General features: G+C 45.1%; 1 protein-coding gene across 6 annotated transcripts; it reads right to left on the bottom strand.

Moving 5' to 3' along the window:
- Nucleotides 1-75: 75 nt before the first annotated feature.
- mipol1 (mirror-image polydactyly 1) lies at nucleotides 76-23,499 on the bottom strand. 6 transcript variants are annotated; one of them, XM_086150181.1, is made up of 15 exons: nucleotides 23,347-23,499; nucleotides 22,612-22,696; nucleotides 20,833-20,918; nucleotides 15,973-16,045; nucleotides 15,699-15,742; nucleotides 15,368-15,539; nucleotides 13,821-13,953; nucleotides 13,648-13,750; nucleotides 12,850-12,976; nucleotides 10,173-10,206; nucleotides 9,773-9,943; nucleotides 6,003-6,056; nucleotides 3,046-3,140; nucleotides 1,577-1,756; nucleotides 76-284 (listed from the first exon to the last, which is right to left on the bottom strand). In XM_086150181.1, exons 3-15 carry the CDS (start codon nucleotides 20,840-20,842, stop codon nucleotides 218-220), a joined length of 1,263 nt encoding a protein of 420 aa, XP_086006307.1. In that variant the 5' UTR covers nucleotides 20,843-20,918; nucleotides 22,612-22,696; nucleotides 23,347-23,499; the 3' UTR covers nucleotides 76-217. The 6 variants fall into 6 exon arrangements, with proteins under 6 accessions (XP_086006307.1, XP_086006324.1, XP_086006298.1 ...); XM_086150198.1 differs by lacking the exon at nucleotides 15,973-16,045; XM_086150172.1 differs by lacking the exon at nucleotides 22,612-22,696.
- Between the last annotated feature and the right edge of the window lie 451 nt (nucleotides 23,500-23,950).

The following is a 23,950-nucleotide window of genomic DNA, read 5'->3' as shown; positions in this document are numbered from 1 at the left end:
CAAAACCCAGTTTTTGTTGACACCTTTTTTCCTTATGGCTTTGAACAAAAGTCATTTGACAGTTTGAAGAAAAAACCTGAAACTCCTTCTTTATTACTGAGATCAACAGAATAACTGGGCAATACAGGAAGAAACAGAGTCACAATCGGAAACCAAACATAGGTTTTAAAAGAAGGAGATTAAAGATTGTCACACAACGAAGGTCAGTCTACGAAGGTCAGACGACAGCCCGCAGACTTCCCGTCCCAACCTTCTTCCTGAGGACATCAACCAGACGCTCCAACCTGCAAAGATTAGGACACAAAAAGTCAGCCCGTTGCTTGTCCTGGCCTGCCCAAGCTGCCATTGGCCAGCAGTTCAAATCATGTGACCCACAGTTACGGATTAAAACCAGGTTTGGCCGATGAACCGTTTGGTCGCTCTGGAGGTTACGGGGCTGCATTGCTCGGCCAATCGCATCTCTCCGGTCAAATGAGATCCAATGACAAAGAAGAGAAGAAGAATAAGGGGAAGAAAACTCAGTCGAGGCTCTGTGACCCTGGATGACCTTCAGACTCTCGGAGATTCTCAAATTAAACTTCCGTCTCTAATAACACCCCCACCCCGCCCTGCCCCCCCCCCCTCCAGAGAGCAAACATTCTTCCCTCTATTCAGAGACTCGGGAGGCTCTTCAGCGCTGGCCGCCCCCCCACTGGCAGCCAAATTAGAGCAGAAAGCCATGGGTTTGAGCCCAGGAGGACGGCGCCGGACGCAGACGGACGACTTAAGCTGTTTTCATCACGGATCTCATCCCTTCATCTTCAGGGTGATGAGGCGCCGCAGCAGCAAGCAGCAGAAGAAGACGTCACCTGATCCGGCGTCACAATCTGAAGGATTAAATCTTCATCGACTTGCCATGCCGGCGGAATGGGAATCACCGCCAAATCTATTCCTGACACAACAAGCCGCTCCCCGTATTCCCCGTTCGCTGCCAGGTCATGTGACCAGGGCACGTGACCACCGCATGCGAGGCAGTTCTGGTCACAGGTTGGAGAGGCCCTTCTTGGAAAGGAGTAACTCCGCCCCAAGTCGAGAAACATCATCCCACAAAAGGTTTGGAAAACAAGTCAAGGTCGTCAAGGTAACGACAACATCCAACCCTGTGTCAACGTCTAAACAATGTTGGTGCGCTGAAAACATCACCACTAAAATCCTGATTTTAACAAATCTCAAACATTTAAATGTCATTTTTGAATATTTACAAACTCAGTTTGCCTGATTTACGGAGGGGCAATATTCCAGCACTGAACTCGACTTCAGTGAATTGTCCCGGATCATTTTTATTGATGCTAGATACTAAATAATCATCAGCTAATTAGATAATTAATGTTTGAAAAATTCAAGAGCAAAAAGGAAAAATAGCTGCGATTAAAGGTCAGAGGATTGTGACTGGGTGATCCGACCGGCTCAAAATGTTTCGATCGTTACACTTTTTCACGTTTTTCCTTCTATTTCTATTACACGCCTCTCTCTTCTTGCTGACATCGCTGCTGACAGTTGTCAAGATGACCGAACTAATAACAAAATTGTGACACACCTGCGGATTCTCTCCCCGGCCTCTCGCTCCCCTTCCTGGCAGCGCTGGAGCTCCACCTCCATGTTCCGCTTCTCATTTGACAGCTGCTCCAGCTGCACCTGAAGGGGCGAGGCCAGTGTGGGCAGGGCCTGCTGGCCGACCCCCACGGAGCTGCTGTCTGTGGTGACGGAAGGCCGGCAGCTGAGAGAGAAGACGCAGAAAGTGACACCATCATTGGGTGAATTGATTTATATCCCTCAAATCAAATATGAGCAAGTGACTGTGCATGCGTATGAGTTAGTGTATGTTTGTGAGTATCTGTGTGAAAGTGTGGGTGTATGTGTTTCTGTGTGTAAATTACACAAATAATTTATACTTTTGTATATATACACTATTAATCCCTTATGGGGAAATTCGTTCTCTGCAATTAACCCATCATGGATGAACTATGAGCAGTATTCTGCCGTCCATCAGTGTCAGGGGAACAGTGAGGGCAGGGGTCGGGAATCTTTTTGACTGGGAGAGCCATAAAAGCCAAATATTTCTAAATATATTTCATCGACAGCCGTATAGTATTCTTAACGTCTAATAAATTAAATATGTCTTACTTTTAATGCGACCTCTGGTACTGCATGGATTTGTTCATTTTTTATCATAGCATATTAGACATACCGCAGATCCAAATACAAATTTCTCCGTCCACGTAGCCTGGAATGCACAGTAATCACGGTAGTCTTTTTTTCTTTTCGCCATCTTTTCCGTTACAAGGGTTGACGCGGATAAACTATTTGGCTATCTGATAAAATTGATTTCTTCACCTTGGAAGCCAATGGTTTCCGACCCGACCGACAGGTGAACCGTGAAATTTATCTTCAAGACTGATTTCTGTTTACTTTAAAATGACACAGTATTATGAAGAAATATCTCAAGTATTTTAAAATCGGTTACGACTGATTTTTACTTTATCAATCCGAAATTGTCTGGGAGCCATATGCCGTCACCGGAAGAGCAATATGGCTCTCGCCAGCCATAGGTTCCCTACCGCTGAGTTAGGGGTTCTGTGTCTTCCTCAACAACGCTCGACACACTAGGAGGAGCCAGGAATCGAACCAGGAATGTTTGGTTCCGATGACAATTGCTCTTCCTCCTGCACAACGCCCCAGAAAGGGCATTTGCATATGAATGTGTGAGTCCATATGGATGTGTGTGTATTTGTGTGTGTTTGTTTTTGGACATCGTTGTGCTCCTGTGTTAGGAAATTACAAGTCAGAATCAACCAGAAACCAGATCCACTCTGAACCAGACTTTGGGAAAAGATCCCCTTATTTCCAGATCGGCCATCGACCAGATCCTCATGCGACTGGATCAACCAGGGACAATCTGAGATTCTTCTATTTCCAAACAGCAGTCAAAATATTCTAATATAACACTTCGGAGTCTGACCGTTGACCTCTGTGAGTATTGAAATGCCAGAAAAAAGGCATTCTGACCTGTGATTTGCTTGTAGCGCCTTTAGCTCTGCTTCCAGACACTGCTTGTCGTCCACTGCGGCTTCTAACTCTCTCTGAAGCCTCAGCAGCTCCTCCTATTTGAATGAAATGCACAAGGTCAAAGTTCACAGCCATCAGCGTTGGTCCTCAAGTAATGTGGATGCTAAGGTCAGTATAAATTTGAAAGAACAGCAACATTCACACTTTATGTGATAGATGCAACGTTGCATATTTTCCCACAATGTTCATCTTACATTCCCATCGCCTATCGTCTAATTAACATTCACATAAATTCACACAGCATACACATAATGTCCACGTAACTATCACACAGTCTTTCTGAGCATTCAGATAACACTTGCGCACCAGCAAAATATTTATTCAAAATGTTTAAGTCTTGAAAATGACCTGAAGAAAATGTCTAAAAAAAATGTTTTTCTAAAAGGAGGAAGGAGTCGGAGCAGGAGAAAAAGGATGAGGTGGAGGAGTAAGAGGAGGAGGTTTGGTGCCGAAGACAAACAGGAGCAGGTTCTGTTGGAATGGAGATCAACATCCTGATCTCCGCCAGGCGTCTGATTACCGAAGGGATTAATTAACTAATTGTCTAATTAACCAGCGCTGGGGTTAAACCTGGTCAACACACCCAGAGATTTGACTTTACCAACAGGCGACAGCAGAATATTTCATTGGTTTGATTCTTTACGACTCAGAACTGGTTCTAGTCTGAGGCAGGGATCCAGGGTCAGAGGTCAATCTGAGGGTAGCGTCCAAGGTCAGTCTGAGGATCGGGGTCAGAGGTCAGTGTATGTCAGAGGTCAGTCTGAGGTGGGAATCAGAAGTCAGTCTGAGGGCTGGGTCAGATGTCAGTCTAAGCTGCAGCTCAGAGGTCTGTATAAGGTGGGGTCAGAGGTCAGTCGAGGTAGGGGTCGGAGGTTAGTTAATCTGGGACTAGCTCTAACTCTAACCTGGATCTCCACGGATCCCTGATATGCACACTTTCCGTAAAAATAGGGTTAGAACCGGAAGATTTGAGCGGAACCTCCCCGTGGGCTTGAACCTGCGGGATGGGGACGGGACGCCGTCCGTCTCCAAGCGAACAGAGGTCATCTCCAGCGGGGATGAAGGCCCCCCCCCCGCCGAGCCCAGAGTCAATATGTGACTTTTCCTGCCGTGACGGCCAAGCCTTCAAACACGGGCGGCTCCAAATGAGATGATCAGCACACGGAGCCCCGCCCACATGACCTTTAACACCAGCACTGAAGGTCAGGTCTGTTGGGAGGGGCCAGAGGGAAGGGGGCTCCCCCTTCCCTGCAGCAGGAGGAGGATAAGGAAGAGTAAGTGGAGAAATGACATCTCTTCTTCAACTTTTTATCTGACCCAAATCTTTGATTTAACAGGGCAGACCATGTGACAATAAACACTCGGAATCCTTGGGAAAAACCCTCCGAATATCTCCGAAGCCTGAGACCACCTTCGACCTCCGGGTGCGACAGTCATACAACAGCCAGCTTAGGGGTTCTGGTCACTTTTACTTGGCCCACAAGGTGTTTTCTGCACCCACAACCTGGTTTGAATTCCAGAGCAGTGGTTCTCAGCCTATGAAGGTTCGGGTTTAAATTCTGCTGTGGCTCAGGTTCTGGATGTTTTACACTCCCTGTGGTTCTGGCGGTACTGCGGCAGCTCTCTTCCTGTCTGATAGAGAACCGAGCGGCAGCTGTCGGTTCTCTGGGCTATAATCCTGCCGAGCCTGTTCCATCCCGGAGCAGCAGGAACCAAGGAGTTACATTAATAACAAATCTAATATTTTCCAGCAGCAGAAAACAGACGGAGCTGCCGAGGCAACAGAATTTGCCGGGGCTTCTGGCCAAACCCCCTACCCATTCCAGCAGGACGCGGGTTCCCGCATTCTCCCACCCGGGGCCACGTGCACAGCCTCGGGCCACACATACATTATTTTTAACCAGGACTGAGAGGAAATTAAGAAAACAAAAGATGTTGTAGTTTCCTTCAGTTTGAAAGTCCTATTCTGGAAAAATCAATATCCAGAGCAACACAGAGAACCAGATTGGTATGAATGATCATACCAAATCATACCAAAAATAATAATCGGCCCCGAGAGAGAAGAAAAGCATTTCACGTAAAACAACAGCATAACTTCAATCAATACTCAGAGCCATTTATCTATGAATTGATTTAGAAACAAAATCAGAAGAAGAGTTTCTGTTCAAATGAGGCAAACTGAGTTTTGGTCTAGAGGTGGATTTTTGGTTCAGCTGGCAAGCCCTACAAAGTCAACCACACCACACACACACACACACACACACACACACACACACACACACACACACACACACACACACACACACACACACACACACACACACACACACACACACACACACACGTCCGTTTGAATAACAAGTTGTTGGCAAACAGGCCCCAGTGGCTGGTCGTCATGACGACAGCAGCGACATCCCATCAGGCTTTTAATATGCAGGAGTGTGTGTTAGTCTTTTCATCTTCCTGACAGTTTGGGGACTCTGTCCCAGTAAAAAGTCCATTAGAGTCTGAAACTGTGTAGAGTCCGAGGTGGGTCAAAGGTCAGGGTATGACACGAAGAGACTATAGGTCTCAAATATCCAAAAATACCCAAATATCTTTGTATAATATAAACATTCCAATGTTCTTGAGAATCAAAGATCTGAATTTGGTCTGAAGTGTTTTGGTTCCCCGGTCATGGTTCTCCAAAACCCCTGGGTCCAGCAAATGGGTCACAACACTTGTCTGTGAACGTGTCCCTATGTGGAGTGTATGAGCATCTGTGTGTGTGTGTACCTGCGTGTGTTTCTTCATCTGTATTAGTGTGTCCTTATTTGTGTGTACCCTGGTTGTGTGAATTCTGTGTATGTATTCTTATGTGTACGTTTCTGTGTGTGTGTTTGTGTGTGTGTGTGTACCTTTGTCACCCTGTGCTCTCTCTCCTGCATCAGTTCGTGCTCCAATCTTTTGCACTGCAGAAAATATTTGATCAGAAAATTCAGAAATGTTCAATTTTTCAATTTACAAATCAAAGATTTACATTCAGTGTCGGGGTGCCACGGGACACCAGGTCAGTGGTGTGTCACCTTAGAGTCAAGAGGGTCAGAGGCCCTGCAAGAACAGGAAGTGGGAGGAGTCGGTTTCAATTTTTTTTTTTTTTTTTTTTTTTTTTTTTTAATATCAAACTCAATAACACCAGCAGCAGCTGGCGTGTGAGCCAGGGCTGGGGGGTTCTCCCCTTCTGTCTAATATTTCCCAGCAGCCCCGGCAGCGGCAAAGATAATCCCTGGGAGATGAGGAGTGGCGAGGGGGGGGCATCCTCCAGCGTGGAGTGTCTCTCTTCTTCTTCTCTGGCAAGGATTATGGCAGCATTTGAAACATATTCCAGTGCGACGCCGGCGCGAGGGGCGAGATTAAGGTGTTACTGTGGAGGGTGGTGTCAACGCAGAGGGGGCGGGGATGTTAAAAGATGGCGCGATGCTGTTATTGCAGGGTGTTAGCGGGAGAGCAGCGGATCGGTGGGTTAATGGAGCTGGGCGGGGGGTTATGGAGGCATCGGGGGGCTGAATCACTGCCATTCATTTCACCTGCAGAACTTTTTGATGGACGAGTAACTTTTTTGTTTACAAGGCAAATCTTCCTTCTACTTTGTTCTTTCTGACTCAGACGGTTTTCTTTCTTGAGTATTTTCGAAACAACCTTCTCCCCTTCAGCACTTTTTCTACTTTGTGGTAAAAATTACTTACTATGATCATCCTTATTTCTGTGAAAATACTTGTTTCCTTCTTTAAAAAAAAGTTCTACTTTGTAAAATTAAGAGACTTAGATTTCAACAAAGGCGATTTTACACCTTCCTTTTTGGACCCATTATTTTCTAAAGAAATGTTCATTGTCACAGGAAATGAAGATGTGAACTTTTTAAAGTTTCAAACCTTTGAGGAACAATTTTCATCTGCCATTTTTTAAAAACTTTTTATGTAAATTATCATTGTTGATTATGATGAATATTCTTCTTTCCAAATTGTTCTGTCCTTTATTCATAATTAATTTCTGATAACTTGAATGATGTCACCGCTTCCCCTACTTCCATCCTCTTCTCCCCGCCGACTGTTGCCATGGTTGCCTGTCGTCTGCTGCAGGCCCGTTGTCATGGTGACAGCAGTCTGTCAGTAACGGTGGGAAACCAAATTTGAGATTTTCATCAGATACACTAGGAGGAGGCGGAGCCTCTGAGGCTGCAGTGAACTCCGCCTCCTTGCCTTCCCCCCTCCATCACGTGCCCCCACCCTAAACAAAAGTGCTGCATTAGGAACCCAGATGGACTGTGGGAGGAAAAACAGGACCTGCTAATAAAAGTGAGCGAAGGTGATAAAAATCACGGGAGGAAAGAGAGGGAACCTTTTAATCAACGCCTTCACTTATTGATCAGATTCTGATCCCCAATCAATATCACTCATTAAAACAGCCAGAAAAGATGAAATATGACCGATTGTTTCCTGTATCTGAGTTTCAGCTGATGTCCAACCAACCCTAACCGATGTTAGAAGAGTTCTGCCTAAATGGGGTCTAGACTCTCAAGGCTCTGCAGCTTCTGGTACCCACAAGCCAGTAAATCATTTCATGGAGGTTCTTGGGGTTCCACTGCTCAGACTGGTCTTTCCAACATGTTCCACAGATTCTCCGTGGGATAAAGATACGTTTTATAGCAAGAATTAAAAATTGACAGTGCTGTTCTCTGCAAAGGATGAAGGTGCTTCTTACACCACCCAGCTGTGTTAAAAGCTGAAGGCAGCAGGTCTTCTGCCGAAAATCCCCTGGGACTTTATGTGCCTTTCTTAGTCTTCTGAAATTTTTTTTTGAACCCTTGGTGTCTTCTGTAAATCTTATCACATAAAAATATCTCTCCAGTACTATTTGCGGCCATGTCCTGGTTGCAGGAGGTTTTTGGAGGAGTTTAGTTTAGGAGGTCCTGGACAACAATACCCTAAAAATCTTAATTCTTTTATCGGACAGCCTCCTTCAACACCATTGTCCATCAACGGGATCTAAAGACGTCATCACAGCAAGGACAAAGATTTCATGTTCACACCCTTCTCTGCTGTGTGGGGGAACTGAAGACTGGGTGGACGGGCCCCTCCTAGGGGGGTTCCAAGTTCATCCAGGACTATTTGATTAATCCTTCTAACAATAGAAGATCTAGTTGGTGCCTCAACCTGGACATCAAATTCAGCTCCTTCTTTCACATTAAAGTCCAAGACCTGTGTGCCTTGACCTTCACTTGCCCACACGTTAGCTCTACGCCGTAGTTTAGCCTATAACTTATCAAGTGTAGCTTTGGCTCGTCATCAGAGCTCTTTTAAATGGCCTTCGACCCGTCTGGGTTGTTTTTTTTTAACTTGGGATAACGCACAAGATTTTATTGCCACTAAAAGCACATTTCAAGGAACAAAGGAGCCTGCAAACATCTCCATTCTGAGGACAGTGATTTTAGGGCAGAAGCTCATTGCAGGTGCGTCTCAGCTGACCAAAAGACTGGCAGCCTCGGTTTGTGGACTGTGGTTCTCTCATTCGGAAGGGGGAATAGTTTCCACGTGTGGTAGGGGGTGATCTGCCATGAAGCTGGAATGGAGGAACCTTTAAATCCAGAGGAAAAACTCCTGGTCGATCACCTTTTCACCCTCCTCGGGCTCCTGCGGGATTGTGGATTTTAGCTCTTCTGGTTTGAATATGGTTTGTAGGTCTGGAGAGTGTGTATGGCCCTGTCCTTACAGATGTGCTGCAAAGAGTGTGTGGGAGTCTGCAGTACTGGGTTACAGTAACAAGCCACGTGGTCCCTGCACAACCTCTGTCAGAGGTGACTTTCAGCATAAAGATGAAGATGTTGACAGGGGCTGTTTGACTCCAAGGCCCACATTTCACCAAGTCTGACTGTGGTCTTCACAGAGAATCCGGGAGAGTAGAGTGTCCCTGTATTGGTACTTTAGGATCAACTCTGGTTAGTATGGATCAGTGAACAAGTGGGCAAGGAGCATGCATGTCTGTGGGGGACACACAATGAGGGTCCTACTCCTGCTGTGTGAAGGAGTCGAGTGAGGAGGGTTCAAGAGTTCGGTAAGGAGCCTGTTGGAGGTCAAAGATGATCCATATTGTACCGCTGGAAGGAGACAGGTAAGTCAGAACCTGCTGCGAGGATTGTGGATCTAGTCTGGTCTGGAAATAATTCGGGGTCCCAGAAACGTCTTGGTTTGGGCATCTGAGCAAAATTACTGGGTCTAGCCTGACAGAACCAAAGTCCTGAATAGAAGAAAAATAGAGGCAGGAAGTTGCTGCTTGTGGCCCAAATTGCTCAGAACAAAAAAAAAAAGGGGCATGATGATGAGTGGATCGATGATTAATCCTGACCAGCTGTGATTTACAAGGAAGCAGCTGGCAGAGTTGCTAGGCAACATAGGAGGGTGGGCACGCGCGCACACACACACACACACTCAGACGCACACACATACAAACCAGCTTGTCTTGAGTCAATATTTGTCTTGTTTTTTTTTCTTTTCTTGGTGATCACAATATTCATGTTCTTATTCAAACTCTGTTTAGGGTTGGAGGAAATACTCTCAACTGATTGGACGCATTCTGTGAAGTGACGGAGGAAGTAAAAGCTGCAGAGCGCAGGTTGGACAGAGAAACTCACTTTGGCGACAGACAAGTCCCTCTCCTCCATCACTGCCTTCATCTCTTGAGCTGTGATGTCATTTCGCCGTTGATTTGCCAACTCAAGACGCTGTACCAGAACTGCGCCGAACTTCTCAACTTCCTGGACGGAGTCCGTACCACAGACACACTGGAGGAGTTCATCCACATCCTGAAGATATAGAATCAGTGATTATCAGCATCGGTGCCTGAAAAAAGGTTCTAGAAATGTGACACAACCTTTGTTGCCCGCGCAACTAAACCAACAAAGACATGGTAACCATAGGTTACATTGTGCATCGTAGTATGTTTTACGGTTTGTACTTTGGTAGCTAATGGTACAATATGACTGCTAGATGCTAGATTCGAGTTGCTTCGGCGATCAGACAGGAAGAGCTAACCTGGTCAGAGTCTCCTAGGACGAGGGAGTCCAACCTACAAAGACAGACAGATGTTTCATTTACTTTAAAAATCTACTGAATGTCCTCATTCTTAACGTATTAGCACTTGAATACATATTTATATTGAGCAGAGTTCTTCCAAAAAGTCTTTTTCAACAAAAATTCAATTCCATGTCATTACAAAAATGAAATCACAGGAAAAATGTCAAAAAAGTAAAGAACTGACACAAAAGTTGCCGGATTTTTTTGTCTGTAAATTAGGAGCCAATATGTTTCAGGGCTCCAGGGCCCGTCCAAGCACTCCAGTAGAAGTGAAATTAAAGTGCCGTTCTGCCTGGGGGGTCCTACGGCCGCGTGCTGCCGAGCCCTGCCGCAGTAATTTGCTAGCGTCTCAGTCAGAACTCGGACCTTATTTCAGCGGCTCCAGCCTGGCAAGCTGATCTCTCCTCCCGGGAAGTGCTTTTCATTTCACCGCTGCTGTTTTGTTGTAATAAACTGTAATAAGGCGGTGAGGCGGCAGCACTCTGCAGGGAACAGCAGGTAATGAAAGACCAGCCGTCGCCAATAAACCCCTCTAACACCCCGCTTACAGCTGGCAGCCCGGCTCGGCTCGCCGTCATTAACGCTCCCACACACGCCTCCACTCAACCGGGATGCCACTGTCGTCCAGGGATGAAGAGATCCAGCTACAGTTTAGACTCAAACTTTCCCACTTTGACTTCAGTCACAGTTAAAAAGTCAGATCCTCCCAGCGTGTTTGGTCAGAGCGTGATTCAAACGCGTGACCTTCTGACCTTAGACCTACTGACACCGCAAGGACCCCGGAGGACGTGACATCCTCAGAGAGTTATTCGTGCCAATTTAAACTCCAAATACCATTTCATTTTATATTCTACCCTTTCCATGATTTCCGTTTTTTACGGAAATAACTTATATTTGATTGATTCTTTCTCCGTCTGGAGGGAAAGAACAAAGTTCCTCAGGTTCCAGCATCTGAATCAGCGGACATCTGAAGTCTCAGGATCGTTATTGAGCACACCTGAATATATGCCGCACCCACTAAATTTGAAAAGAAAAAACATTCTGTACATATATAGGTTGCTCATTTGTAACATGAGATAGTAACACAGGGTGTTGTTAAACAGAAAGAATTTTTTTAGGTTTTAACTAGATATGTAACGTAAATGGGGGCGGCATGGTGCAAGAGGGAATCCACAATGGGTCAATTGCAGAGAACGAATTTCCCCACGAGGGATTGATAAAGGATTAGTTATTATTATAAATGTTAAAACAATAAAAATACAGTAGCCTACCAGGAAAAGTCTGTGATTGCTAGCTTCATCTTTTTTCTGCACCCTAAAACCACAAAAGTTGTCTTCTTCGGTGTTGGCATTAAACAGCCACAGAAGTTCCCCATCACACACTTCCTTTGTCCCTTTCTTTGTCCCTCTTAATGTCACTTATAAAAACGGCACACGTGTATTCTGCAGTGTCTATGTGTAATTTCAATGACGATGTGACGAGGCTCAATATTTTGGTGTCATGAAGCTCATTAGCCTGTAAAAATCCATAAATTAGCCGCATCATCATTTCAGCCGCAGTGTTCACAGCTTGTGAAAAGAATAGCAGCTAAAAGTCCGGAAAGTACATTACTTTTGCCACACAAAGTTGTTTTTCACTCAAAGTGCACAAACTAACTGATTGAAACAACTAAAGGGAATGGATCAAACAGCCTGTCTGGTCCATTTGGTCTGGAAAATACTGGAAATGTCCTTGAAACCTAGAATCTATCACTACTCAAGTTGGAGGTTCTTATCTCCAACAATAAAACCTGCTTACAGAATCAGTTTGACACACAGACACACATTTACACAGGAATTATAGGCCACCACTTCAGTTAGGAAAACACACACTCATGTTGTGACGCACACACACACACACACACACACACACACACACACACACAGAAACATATAAGTTCACACACACACACACACACACACACACACACACACACACACACTGACTGACAGATGGAACATGCTCCTCCATATTCGCTCCCTCATCAAGAGGATTGCGGCCTCCAATATCAATCACCCTCGTCCTGGGGGGGGGGGGAAATCTCTAATTAGATTTTCAGGTCTATTTGGCTCCTCGAGTCTCCGTTTCTCCTTTCTTGGATCTTAAAGGAGGTGAGGAGGAGCTAGCTTCACTTTCTGACAGTTCTTCACCTTCAACACAAATTCATGTACTTAGGGTGTCTACACCCCACCCGTCCCCATCAGGTCGACCTCCATGCACTCCATATATGTAGAAACCCTCGGACAGACGGTCCTACAAGACAGGCTTCCAGCTAACAGCCAATACAGCAGACGGAGGTTTAAAGCTGACTAAAAATTAAGTGACACTGCAGCGAAATCTTCAGACTCCTGAGGAAATTGAGACATCATTATTTTGTCATTTTGTCACCATCCAGCTTTTCTAAGAATTTCTGCTGCAAACTTATGCTGAATAATGTTATACTATCTGGCATTCGGTGTGGACAGTATAATAGGAAACACATTTCTTTGCTATGCATATGACAGTAAACACATGGAATCCTTGAAGAAAAACAACATAATGAAGACAAGGGTTTTCCGAGGTTATTCTGTGTTTGTGCGTGTGTGAATTAACTTACTCGGCGGCCTCCTTCAGTCGTTGAACTCGTAGTAAAGCCTCGTCTCGCTCTTCGTTGGCCAACAGGAGTCGTGACATCAAAGCCTGATCTCTGTCTTTCTGGGCAGCTAAAACTTCCTCCAAGATGGCTGATGACATTAAAAGATCATGATGAAGCGAGAACATGTGGTGAGGACATGAGGGGACAAGCATATGAGATAAGACTGTTGATAGATGAGGACATGACGAAACCTATACATGGTGAGACGAGGACATGGAGAAGAGACGAGGAGACAAGGCAATAAGGAGATGCGCACATGAGAAGACAAGGGTATGAGGAGACAAGAATCTGAGGGGAGACAGAAATTAGGAAATGAAGGCATGAGGAGACAACTGGATGAGGAGGCAAGGACATGAGGAGAGGGCCTGACAGATGATCCAGACAGCGGAAACAAGAACTTCCACTTGGGGACAGATTCTCCAAGACAGTCTAATTTCTCCAAATGACAAACAGGAAGAGCTAGGATTTGACCAGTAAGACACTGGTTGTTAAGGTACAAGGTCAATGGCAAGTCTATCCTCTGGAGGATCTAAAGGTTAAAGGTCACTGGAGGAGAATGACTGCAGGAAAAATAGAAGTTGTTTGTTTTGAATCAAAGGAATGTGGAGTGATTTGCTGCTCCACATTTGACAGGCCTTGTTTAGATGCACATGTTTACTCTAGCTTTTAACACATTGTGAGTCACTCCTTCCTGAGCTGTATGTTTATAAATAAAAATTGGACTGGAAACATGGACCAATCGAACTCGTCTGAGCTCACCTGCAGGTCTTTCCCAACTCCCTCCGCTACGCTCCTCCCGCAGCTGAAACTCTGCCTTCATCCTCTGAAGCTCCGCCTCTTGATGGATGAGCTGATCCTGCAGCTAAAACAACACATGGAGCGGTGAGTTGTGTGAGCGTCCACAGGTCAAGGTGTGGTTTCACCTGTCTCACCCTCTGATTGGCTGCCCGCAGGACATCCAGCTCGTGCAGAAGCACAAACACTTTCTTGTCAACGCCGGACGTCAAACCAACCACCATGTCCTGACGGCTGGGGGAGATAAACGAGGAAGAACACAGCATGGGACTACAAAAAAAAAATGCAGGTATCCATCAGTACACCTATCCATGCTTCGGTCAAACTGTGTGGTCATACATCGAAAAGACTTTCAATATTAAAAAACTATCCTTCAGCAGAATTGTCTCAGCTGTGAATGTGTGGGATAAGCCACGCATTCAAGTTGCCTAGCAACCACCACTACAGTCCGAAGTCAGGACACAGAATATTGAGCAATGTCATACAGTTATACTTTCTATACCATGAACCTATTAATAGAGTCCTTTGAATAGTCAATTGGACTATTGAAGTCCAGTGACATAATTGATCAAGTATTTACTGTTTCATGTTCTCTCCACCATCTGCTAATTCCTGGACCAGTAATGTCCGACCAATTTAGGTTATGAACGGAGGATACGAAGATCAGCTGAGGCTCAATGGGGAACTTGGCCGCGCTCTGAAAGCGACGGGGGCGGACGGTCAGCCGTACAGGGAAATGGGCTGTGATTGGTCAGCCTCGGGTCGGCTGCGCAATGTCGTGTCAGGTGTTTTAGCATGAGGTTGCGGCCTCAGATTATAAGATATGAGGCAGCGAGATGAAGGCGGCGGCTTTAATAAGCGGTGCTGATGTTCGCCTGTAATATCACCTTAAAGGTCAGGCGGCGTCTTAGCGTAATAAAGCGGGTAAATATGGCTGACACATAATATCAGCTGCTCTAATCAAGTCCTTCTATTTTTGACGACGCCTTTCTTTATTAGGTCAAAACCCAGTGATGCAACCAGACAAAAGAAACTCAACACTTTAATCAAGTTTTTAATAAAACTGAGGGAAGAAGAACCAACACCGGTTATATGTGACAGGGCTGGTGATTATTGGTGATCATTGGTGATTATCAGGGTTATATGAATCAAAACTCTGAATCTGACCAATGGCATGCCTTGATGGTGGTGAGATGAAGGTGCGAAAAAACAGGATAAAGAACAGTTGTCACTCATTCTCTTTAACGCTTATCCTGCGCTAGCAGGTGGATGGAGCCTGTCCCAGCTGTCGTTGGGCAAGAGGCAGGGTACAACCTGGACCCGTCGCCAGATGACCATATATCTGATACAGGTATTCGACCAGTAAAAATACCAGTGACACAATAGTACTACTAAAAGGAGTAATAAAGGTGTTGGGAGCAATGGTAGCCTTGGTAGCTTCCTGCTGATCGAACTACCATGCTCCCGGATAACTGCGATGTGGGTTGGACCTGTTGATGGATGGAGAGGCCAGGAGGTCACCAAAGAGTAGAGGTTTAATGCCTCTCTGTAATGTAGTACAGCCCGAAACAGTACCACTGGTACCACCAGAAGTTCCAGCTGTATGTTATGCAGAGGTAGTAGTACAAGTAGCAGTAGCAGTGCTGTTAGGAGGGTCTGTGATGGTCATTCTCTCCTATCTTACCTGTCCTCAGAGACCAGCAGGTGTCCATGGATGGAGGATCCTGGCGGTCCGTTTCCATCAGATCCAACACATGGCGATGGACCTTGGCTGGCTGGAGGCTCCACCTCCATCTCTGCTGTACCTTCAGGAGGCCCAGTGGACTTCCTAAGGGACTCGTGGATCTGCTGAGGAGCTGGGAAGACCAAATACCATCAAACTGAGCCAATGATCCTGACTTGACTGAGATAGGTCAGAAGCATGATCATATAATTGGTAAAGTGCCAGTACCCAACAGTATAAGCTACATGAAGAACTGTGCATGATGTCAGAAACACAACAAACCAGGTCTCACCTTGGGTCAGAATGGGCTGGTCCAGGTTCAGACTGGCCCTGAATCTGTAATTGGCATCAAAAGCACAGCTCAGACATCTTTATTAAAAGGAATCCGACGAATGGAACTACTAGCAGGGTGGCCCTTTCTCCGATCTCATCTGATGGGTTCATTCAATTTTTTGCTAAATTTCATTTCATCTTCATCTTCAACTGGACTTGATCAGATGATCACCATGAAACTGGTGACAGGTGCATACCAGAGGTGGTCCTGGGGTCAGGCGGGGGGGACCTACCTGTCGGGACTGCGCGGCAGTCCGGCAGGTGAGGGCAGGCGCTGCCTTAGCTCCAGGTTCACCTCAGGATTAGCTGAAGTAAAATGAGCAGGACAGAGTAACTGATACCATCAAACAGAACTGGAACAAGATCCATGTTGTTGATCCAAACCAGTGCTGTCTTGACAGGGAAACAGATGGTCCCTCCTTGATGTAGAATATTTACAGAAGCTGAGAATGTCTTCATGGTCTAACATCGTCATCATCTTAGACCCTATCAACTCTCAATACAGCACCTGAGTTCTACATTTAGCTAATAGTACTGTTAAATGAATAGGTGTATTAGTATTGTTATTTCTCAACCATCTCTTTACAAAGCAGGTTAATTTGGAGGCCTCGGACAGCGTTTTCTGATGAAAAGCTGGAGTTGATCTGTAACGGTTACCTGTACGCGTCAGTTGCCATCATTAATGAACAAAAATCCTATGGTGCTTGTCATTGGTTCCAACTCATCAGCAAAATAAACATAGCTTTAATACGTAGTCTCTCAAAGAACCACCAACAACATCTGACTGGAACTCACCAATAAGAGCACAGTGCCCAGGAGTCCCTCACTTAACACTTCTTAATAGAGACCGTGTGTTTGTGTGTGTATGTGCACTTGTGTGATATTATGTGTTGATATGAGGGCATGTGCGAGAGCCTGTATCTTTCAGTGTGTGTTCAATCACATTTAATCTATGAATGTGAGTGTGTGTCAGTGAATCTTTGAGTGTGTGTGTGTGTGTGTATTTGAGTGTGAGTGTGTATGAGTATGTGTGTGTGTGTGAATACATATCCTCGGGACCAGACAACATCAGGGTTCCCTCATACCCTGGTTGTGGCAGGAATAAACAAAAAAAAAAAAAAACAAAGCCAAAGGAATCCAACTTCAATATTCAATCATTCTGATCAGAATTCACACAAAGAGCAAAGAGGAGTAGAGAGGAGGAAGGAGGAGGAGGGAGGAGCAGAATGGAGGGAGGCGCAGACAGGACGTGGTATTAACAGAGGTAGAGGGAGGAGGGAAGAGTGGTGAGTAGAAAGGAGAAGGGAGGAGTAGAGAGTAGTTAGGAGCAGGGAGGACCAGGAGGAGCCAAGATTCTCCGCCATTGCCTGCCGCCCCTCATAAGACCCCCAATTCCCATTATGTGTAAGCACCCCCTCAGCCGTTAGTGACCGTGTAATAAACTCCTTCTGTATGGAGTTAATATGTATGGAGTTGTGTGTGTGTGACTGTGTGAGTGAGTGTGTGTCCATCTGTTTGTCTATGTAAGTGAGTCTGTGAGTGATGGAGTGTGTATCCAACTATGTATATCTGTGTGAATATCTTGTGTGAATCTGTGAGTGAGTGAGTGACCATCTGTTTGTCTGTGTGAGTGAGTCTGTGTGTGTGTGTGTGAGCGATTGAGTGTGTATCCAACTGTGTGAATGTCTTTTGTGAATCTGTGAGTGAGTGAGTGAGTGAATGAATGAATGAGTGAGTGTCCATCTGTGTGTGTGGCATAGACGAGACCTGATGTCCCCTGTTCGTCTCTGGACCAGTCTAATTGCCACGTCTCTTATTATTCATGTACAATTACAGAAGTGATGATGTTCCTAAATCCTTCTAAATGAACGTTCACGCCTCGCGCTCTCTTTGAAGTCTCGTCAAAGATGGAAAAATCTGCAGAAAAAAGGGAAAATGTAAAGGCCAATCAGCCCCCCCCCCCCTGTAATATCAACTAAAGTCCATTAATTTTTTAAGCTGTGTTTAATACATTTGGAGCGGCGAGCGCAGAGCAGGAAGTTCGCGCGGCGTCTTTTCCAGCTGACTCCATGAATATTAATGACGGTGTCGCCTGATTAAATGAGCTTCAGCTCAAATCCGACACAATCCAGCTCTGATCCGCCCCGCCGCGCCGCCGCCGCCACTCGCATGAATTTAGATACCGACATTAAGCTTCCGAGAGCCACAACTTAAAGAACACACACACACACACACACACACACACACACACACACACACACACACACACACACACACACACACACACACACACACACGCGCCAACACATCCCCACACACACGCGTCCAAAATAAACAGTAAATTTGATGACAGACAGTTTCATTGATCAACCGAAAGTTAATCAGCAACTGATTGTTGATCCTATATATCAATAAAACAGAACGTCTCCACGTTGTGGACCTCCAGTTGTGACTGAAGGGATTTTCTTTGCCAGTTTGTTTCTTGATCAGTTTTCTAACATCGGGCAATCAAGCATCTATTCAGTTGTGGTGCAATTTTTTTTTCGATTGCTGGCGAAAGTTTTGTCAAAAGTGTGGTTTGACTTGAAAAAAAAGAGTTAATATCTGTACGTTTTGAGATGTCTTGATAACCCTCAGAAAAAACATTCTCTAGTGTTGTAGTTGAGACCAAACGAATTGAGACCAAGACTATATGGGTCCAAAACAGAGCCCAAAACAAGACAACACACACACGGAAGTTAAATGTCATCCCAACTGTCGTCAGAGCACCCACTCAGCCCAGTGGTTTCTCTCCTCTGATACTTTGCATTTTCATTCACTGTGGTCCTGTAAAGCCAACCTAACTACTGAAGATCTAGTGGACATCTCTGCAACTCCTCTGAGTCCATCCACTGCACACCTCTTCATCTTAGCTTTGAGACAGAGAAAAGGGGGGAATTTCCAGTCCAGTTTGTCACTTCCTGTCCACCATATTCAGCTCCTCCACTGGTACCGCTAAATATATTAGAATAGCAGTAGCCCTTTGCTGCCATTCTAATTTTCCAGTCACATGACCTCTCCTGAGAGATTGTCACTGCAGGAAGGGTCTTCAGGAGAGGCCAAAGAGAACCCTGAATTTTAAAAAAAGCAACAACAATGAATCACTCAGACAGTAAAATGATGCTTGACAAACGTACATCTCAGTTGGATGCATGCGGGGCATGGCGTTGCAGGAAACGACTAATTATAGTCTTTGGTCAGCTGCAAGTCAGACTGAAACACGACTGGTCAGAGTTTCCCCTTGGGTCATACTATCACTATCACCATACCCCTATCAGCGAATGCCGCAAGGGTCAAAGGTCAGAGGAGGAGACTGTGAATCTTCTCCATGTATCCGTAGCAGACACCAAAATGTCGGAAATCTAAGCTGTTCTCGTGTAAAGGTATCAACTGCTGTTGCTGTATTAGAACTTAATATATCCTGTGAAATCTGGCTGTCAAACCAGCTTATTGATCTTGAGCACTCCTATGGATCCTCTAAAACTACATTACACTCACTCTCATATACATACACACACACACACACACACACACACACACACACACACGCACGGAGAGCAGCTACTTCAGTCTTTCCAAACAGGCTGCAGGCCACCCTGATCTACAACACAAAGAGCGCGCGCATATATGTGTGTGTGTGTGTGTGTGTGTGTGTGCGTGTGTGTGTGTGTGTGTGAGGACCACCCACTCTGCAGATTAAAGAGCGTTCACACGACCATCTCCTCCTCCTGCTTCATTCACTCACTCGTCTTTGTCTCCATCTTCATGTTAATCTACTGTGTGTGTGTGAGTGGGGGGGTCTTATTGAAGCTTTGATCAATATTTAGTCCAAGCAGCAGAAGAACATCAGCATATCTGATCTGACAGAAGAACCTCCTTCACAGTCAGCTTTTGACTCAAACTAAACGAACACTTTCTTTCAGGTATTTATAAATGCTCTAAATTGAAGTCACTTGAACAGAAATATCATTGAAATGAGCCAGAATTTACTTCAAATAAAGCCTTGGTAAAACCAAACTGAAGAGCAAGAGCTCAATGACCAGCCTGTGGACCCGCAACAGGTTCTGGGGTTGAAAGGAGCCAGACAAGCTTCTGACTGAGGATCCTGAGCAGGAAGAGGGAGGAGATCTTTGATCCAGAGCTGATGACTCCAACATGCCTGTCAAGCTCCTGACTCCTCTCTATGGACTCGAACCTTCAAATAACCTTCGTTCGGTGGAGGATGCGGCTCCGCGCCTGTCTATAGCTCAAATGGACCTGATGGTCTCACCTGAACCAGGACCCAAACCCGCCCGGACCCCCTGCGTTCATTCATTCGACGTGATATGCTGGTCATCCCCATGGAAACCGCTAATCTGGCAGCCTGGCCTCCAGCAGGTTTGATCCTCTCTGTTCACATTCAGCCTCTCAGCCATAGAAAGTCAAACTCCAAATATTTCCACGTCCTCCAGTCCATTTACACAACAGATTACCCAGATCCCTGATCACCTGACCAGAAGGAACCACCGCGATGCATAAAGAGAACATGATCCACTTAGGTGTGAGAACATACAGACACTGACCTACCCCTATTCGCCACCATTTTGGAACCATAACCTTATTACTTCAGGGTTCTAACCAGTATACCACTGACGGGGTAGCCCCCCCCCCCACCCACAAACACACACACATAATTACATTAGTATTACTGTTGGGGTTAGTATGGGATGTTTCACATTACAACAAACAACCAGGAATCAAACATTGAGCCTTTAATCTGTTTTTTTTTTTTTTATGGAGAAAAAAGCTAAATCAGATTCTGATGCTGAAGAAGAAAGTGTAAACAAAGATTCATATTGTGATTGGACAGACACATCAAAGGGAACGTGAATCTTTCACTTTTTATCAGGGAGAGGAACTAGAGCTCCCCCGGCTGGCCACTCTTAAACACTGCAGCCCTACGGAACGTGTTGTCTGTATATAAATTATCTTTAACACCGCTGATATAAAATACCTGTTAACATACCTGGTATAACAATGTCAAACTGCTGACACGCTTTCATTTTGTTGTTTACCTTTGTACATGTCCACCAAGGAGTCGCGCAGCTCCTGGCTGGGTGTCCATGGTCTGACCTCAACCGGATCCTCAGAATTAGTTTCTCTGGAAAAAAACATAACATGTTGGTCATCATCATCATTCAAACTAAGTCAAGGGGTTTTATCTCGAGTTTTCTGGAAACGCCATGTGATTTTCTTTCAGTTTTTTGTTTGCTGGGGAAAAAAAGTTTTAAACCAAGAATCGATTCCTCGCGTTTCAATGTTTTTTGTTTACCCTTTGCCCCCCCCCCCCCCCGTGGATATGTGCATCACTACGGCAACACGTTTCAGTCATAGCTCTACTGACAACATCTCCGCTCACTCAGCTAGTTGGGAGGAACCGGATGATGTTGCCTGGCCGTTCAGGCAATATCATCAGGAGAAATCCCATCTTACTTGTGCAGCAGCTGCAGCTGCAGGTGGCCCAGCTTCCTTCTGGCTCTCTGCAGGGCCACCTGGACGTCTGCCGCTCGGCTGCTGCTGCCGGACGCCATCCATCTACCTGACTGTCTTAGTGAGAACACCTGACACCCGGTGCTGGCAAGTTGGTGGTTGTGATTGGTTGGGAGCCAGCAGTGGGTTAAATATTGATGAATGGGTTTTCATAAATTAAAGGAACACTTCCAGGTTTACGGGACTGTGAGGTTGACCATGCTGTAGTGGTGTTATAACCAGAAGAGCAACTTTTTGATAAATGACAACACAGCTATTTTGGTACTTAACGAAACTATTTATTGAAAAAAAGTAGGACATCATCAGCCTGTGACAAATCAAGGCCTTGTGAGAATCACATTACCACCCCTGAGCCCCCCAAAACACTGAATACAGCAGAATCCTCAGCAACATTTATTGTTGTTGATTCAGCTTCTCAATGTCTCTCAGCAGCTTGTCCAACAGGACGACATCAACACGATGTTTCATGATCAGTCGTCCATTCAGGTGGAAGACGGGGATGTCCCACCTGTAGAGCTTGTTCCAGAGCCTGTTCTCTGGCCGGCTGATGTCCACCGGCTGGACAGACACCTGACACACACACCAACACACAAATACCGGTTTGTCTCTACATCCAACTGGACACAAACCCTTTTTTAAGTTTGATGTTTGGTTGAATGTGAGTGTGTGTATGATTATGTGTCATGTGCTTTACTTTCTGACACACTGATGTTGACATTTGTCGTTTTTGAAGTCGTGAACGAACTGAAATATGACCTCCTATATAGTTTTAGACATTTGAAGCTCACACTTGTTTTCCAATTCATCTGAACGTGACATCTGTTTAACAAGAAACGAATGTACGGTATTGCAACAGTATCATCGCATAAAAGCAACAACAGAAAGACGTTTCTCTGTGTGTGTGCGTGTAAATGTCTCACTCGATGTCTGAAGGGTTCCAGCTGGTCTTTGGCGATGTCACACAGCGAACATTGGTCCTAAAATAACGTTGAACCGATCACTCACCGAACAGGAGCACAAAAAAATACAACTCCACCTCATCAAGGAAAATTAAACATCAAACTCTATGGTAATTTGCAGATTACCAAAATTAATAACAATGTACTAAACTAAAGCAAACACACTATCTCTCTTAACTGAATCAGTATCCTAGAAATAATTTTTCCAAATACTAATTGCTTTACTTGTTAGCATACATTAAATCATTACATGCAAGGTTTAGATCTTTGAAATTCACAAGTAAGATTATGAGGACATTATTTTGACAGGGACCCGTGCAAGAAGTCGGTGAGGTTTGCTGTTACCTTGGTGAACAGCGTGAGCGTCGGTAACGTTCTGCTGCAATAGAACCTGCAAAGCTGCAGGTGCAAACTCCGGACGCAAAACATTCTGAGGACGCAGAAAGAAACGGAAGTCACTGACCTGAAGTGACCAATCAGAGAAGGGCAGTCAGGTGACCTCTTAGCCGGCCATGCGCAGGACGGAGACGGTCCAGAGACGCGAACATGGCTTAAAAAACAGCTTTTGCCCCAGCAAGCTCACCGTTTTATCCTTTCAGCGTCAAATGTTTAGTCAGACGGAAATGTCTTGAGACCAGATCTTGTTAGTTAAATGGGATTGCACTTTGACTGACCGGTGTGGTTTGAATAATTAGTGGTTTGTGGTTGATTTTTTTTTTTTGTATTAATTGTTTGAATGTATTGTGACTATCGGGACAATAAATGGGAAATTAGAGACAAACAAAAGCCTTTCAAAATAAAGGTGAACCATGATCAGGTAGGTTCAGTCTCCCTGTTGTTTCACGAAACTAAAGGTCCGGTAGCCACGACGAGAATTGAAAAGGACATTTCAACCATTACCTTCATTTTTATTTTAAACCTTACTACTGGAAACAGAACTCTTCTCGTAAACACCCATCCGAAAAAAAAGCCCAGAAAGGTTTGCATTCTTCGAATTACCTTCGTTACGCAAGTGTCAGGCACTTAAGATCAACTCGGACAAGCGATGAAGTTAGCCCGCTGGCTAACATTTGTACTCACCGAGTCCCGTAGATCGTCTGATACTCGCAGCAGACCGGAATCCGCTCGGTTGTCGGGTTGAAATCCGAGTTTCACTGAAATTCCTTGAAGTTTTGACGAGAAAACCACCGCGGGGCTCCGCTTCTAGTGTACCCGCAGCTTCTTCGTCTGTTGTCCGGTCGCGACAGGGAGCAGAACGCTGCCCCCTGCAGGACCGGAAGTTCAGCACCGTCGACTCTTTCGTATAAAATGGCACAAACCTGGTCACTTTACCAATAATCGGTCAAGATCACATGAAGAAAATATTCCTGCACTTTTAATTTGAAATCCCTTTTTATTTCAGCACTTATAATTTAAATACTTAAATGTTTTTTAGCTGGCATTTGCTGAATTTCTTTACTGATGATGTTCTGATTCATAATTTGCATTGTTTTTCTGATGTATCCTAATCTAGGAGTTCATACTTTATACCTTTTTTATGCTACCTTTAGGCAAAGATTTACCCCCTACTTTCCTTCCTCCGCAATGGCTGATATCCTTTCAGTCTTTACTCAAGATGATAAAGAAGGTACAACTTTTGTCAGAAAAAAATGGATCACTGGTGTTAAAAAATCTAAATTCGTCA

Source organism: Fistularia commersonii, chromosome 1 (assembly GCF_037954325.1).
Source record: "Fistularia commersonii isolate RoL2024-O1a breed Wild chromosome 1, RoL_Fcom_v1.0, whole genome shotgun sequence".
Taxonomy (NCBI): Eukaryota; Metazoa; Chordata; class Actinopteri; order Syngnathiformes; family Fistulariidae; genus Fistularia; species Fistularia commersonii.
This window is presented reverse-complemented; position numbering and strand designations above follow the sequence as displayed.

What these genes read in the sequence shown, in the direction of transcription:
- mipol1 (XM_086150181.1), bottom strand. An exon ending in TCCTAGGAGACTCTGACCAG is followed by an intron (nt 9,944 to 10,172) that starts GTTAGCTCTTCC and finishes CTATATCTTCAG; the next exon opens with GATGTGGATGAACTCCTCCA. An exon ending in GCCGGGGAGAGAATCCGCAG is followed by an intron (nt 285 to 1,576) that starts GTGTGTCACAAT and finishes TAATCTTTGCAG; the next exon opens with GTTGGAGCGTCTGGTTGATG.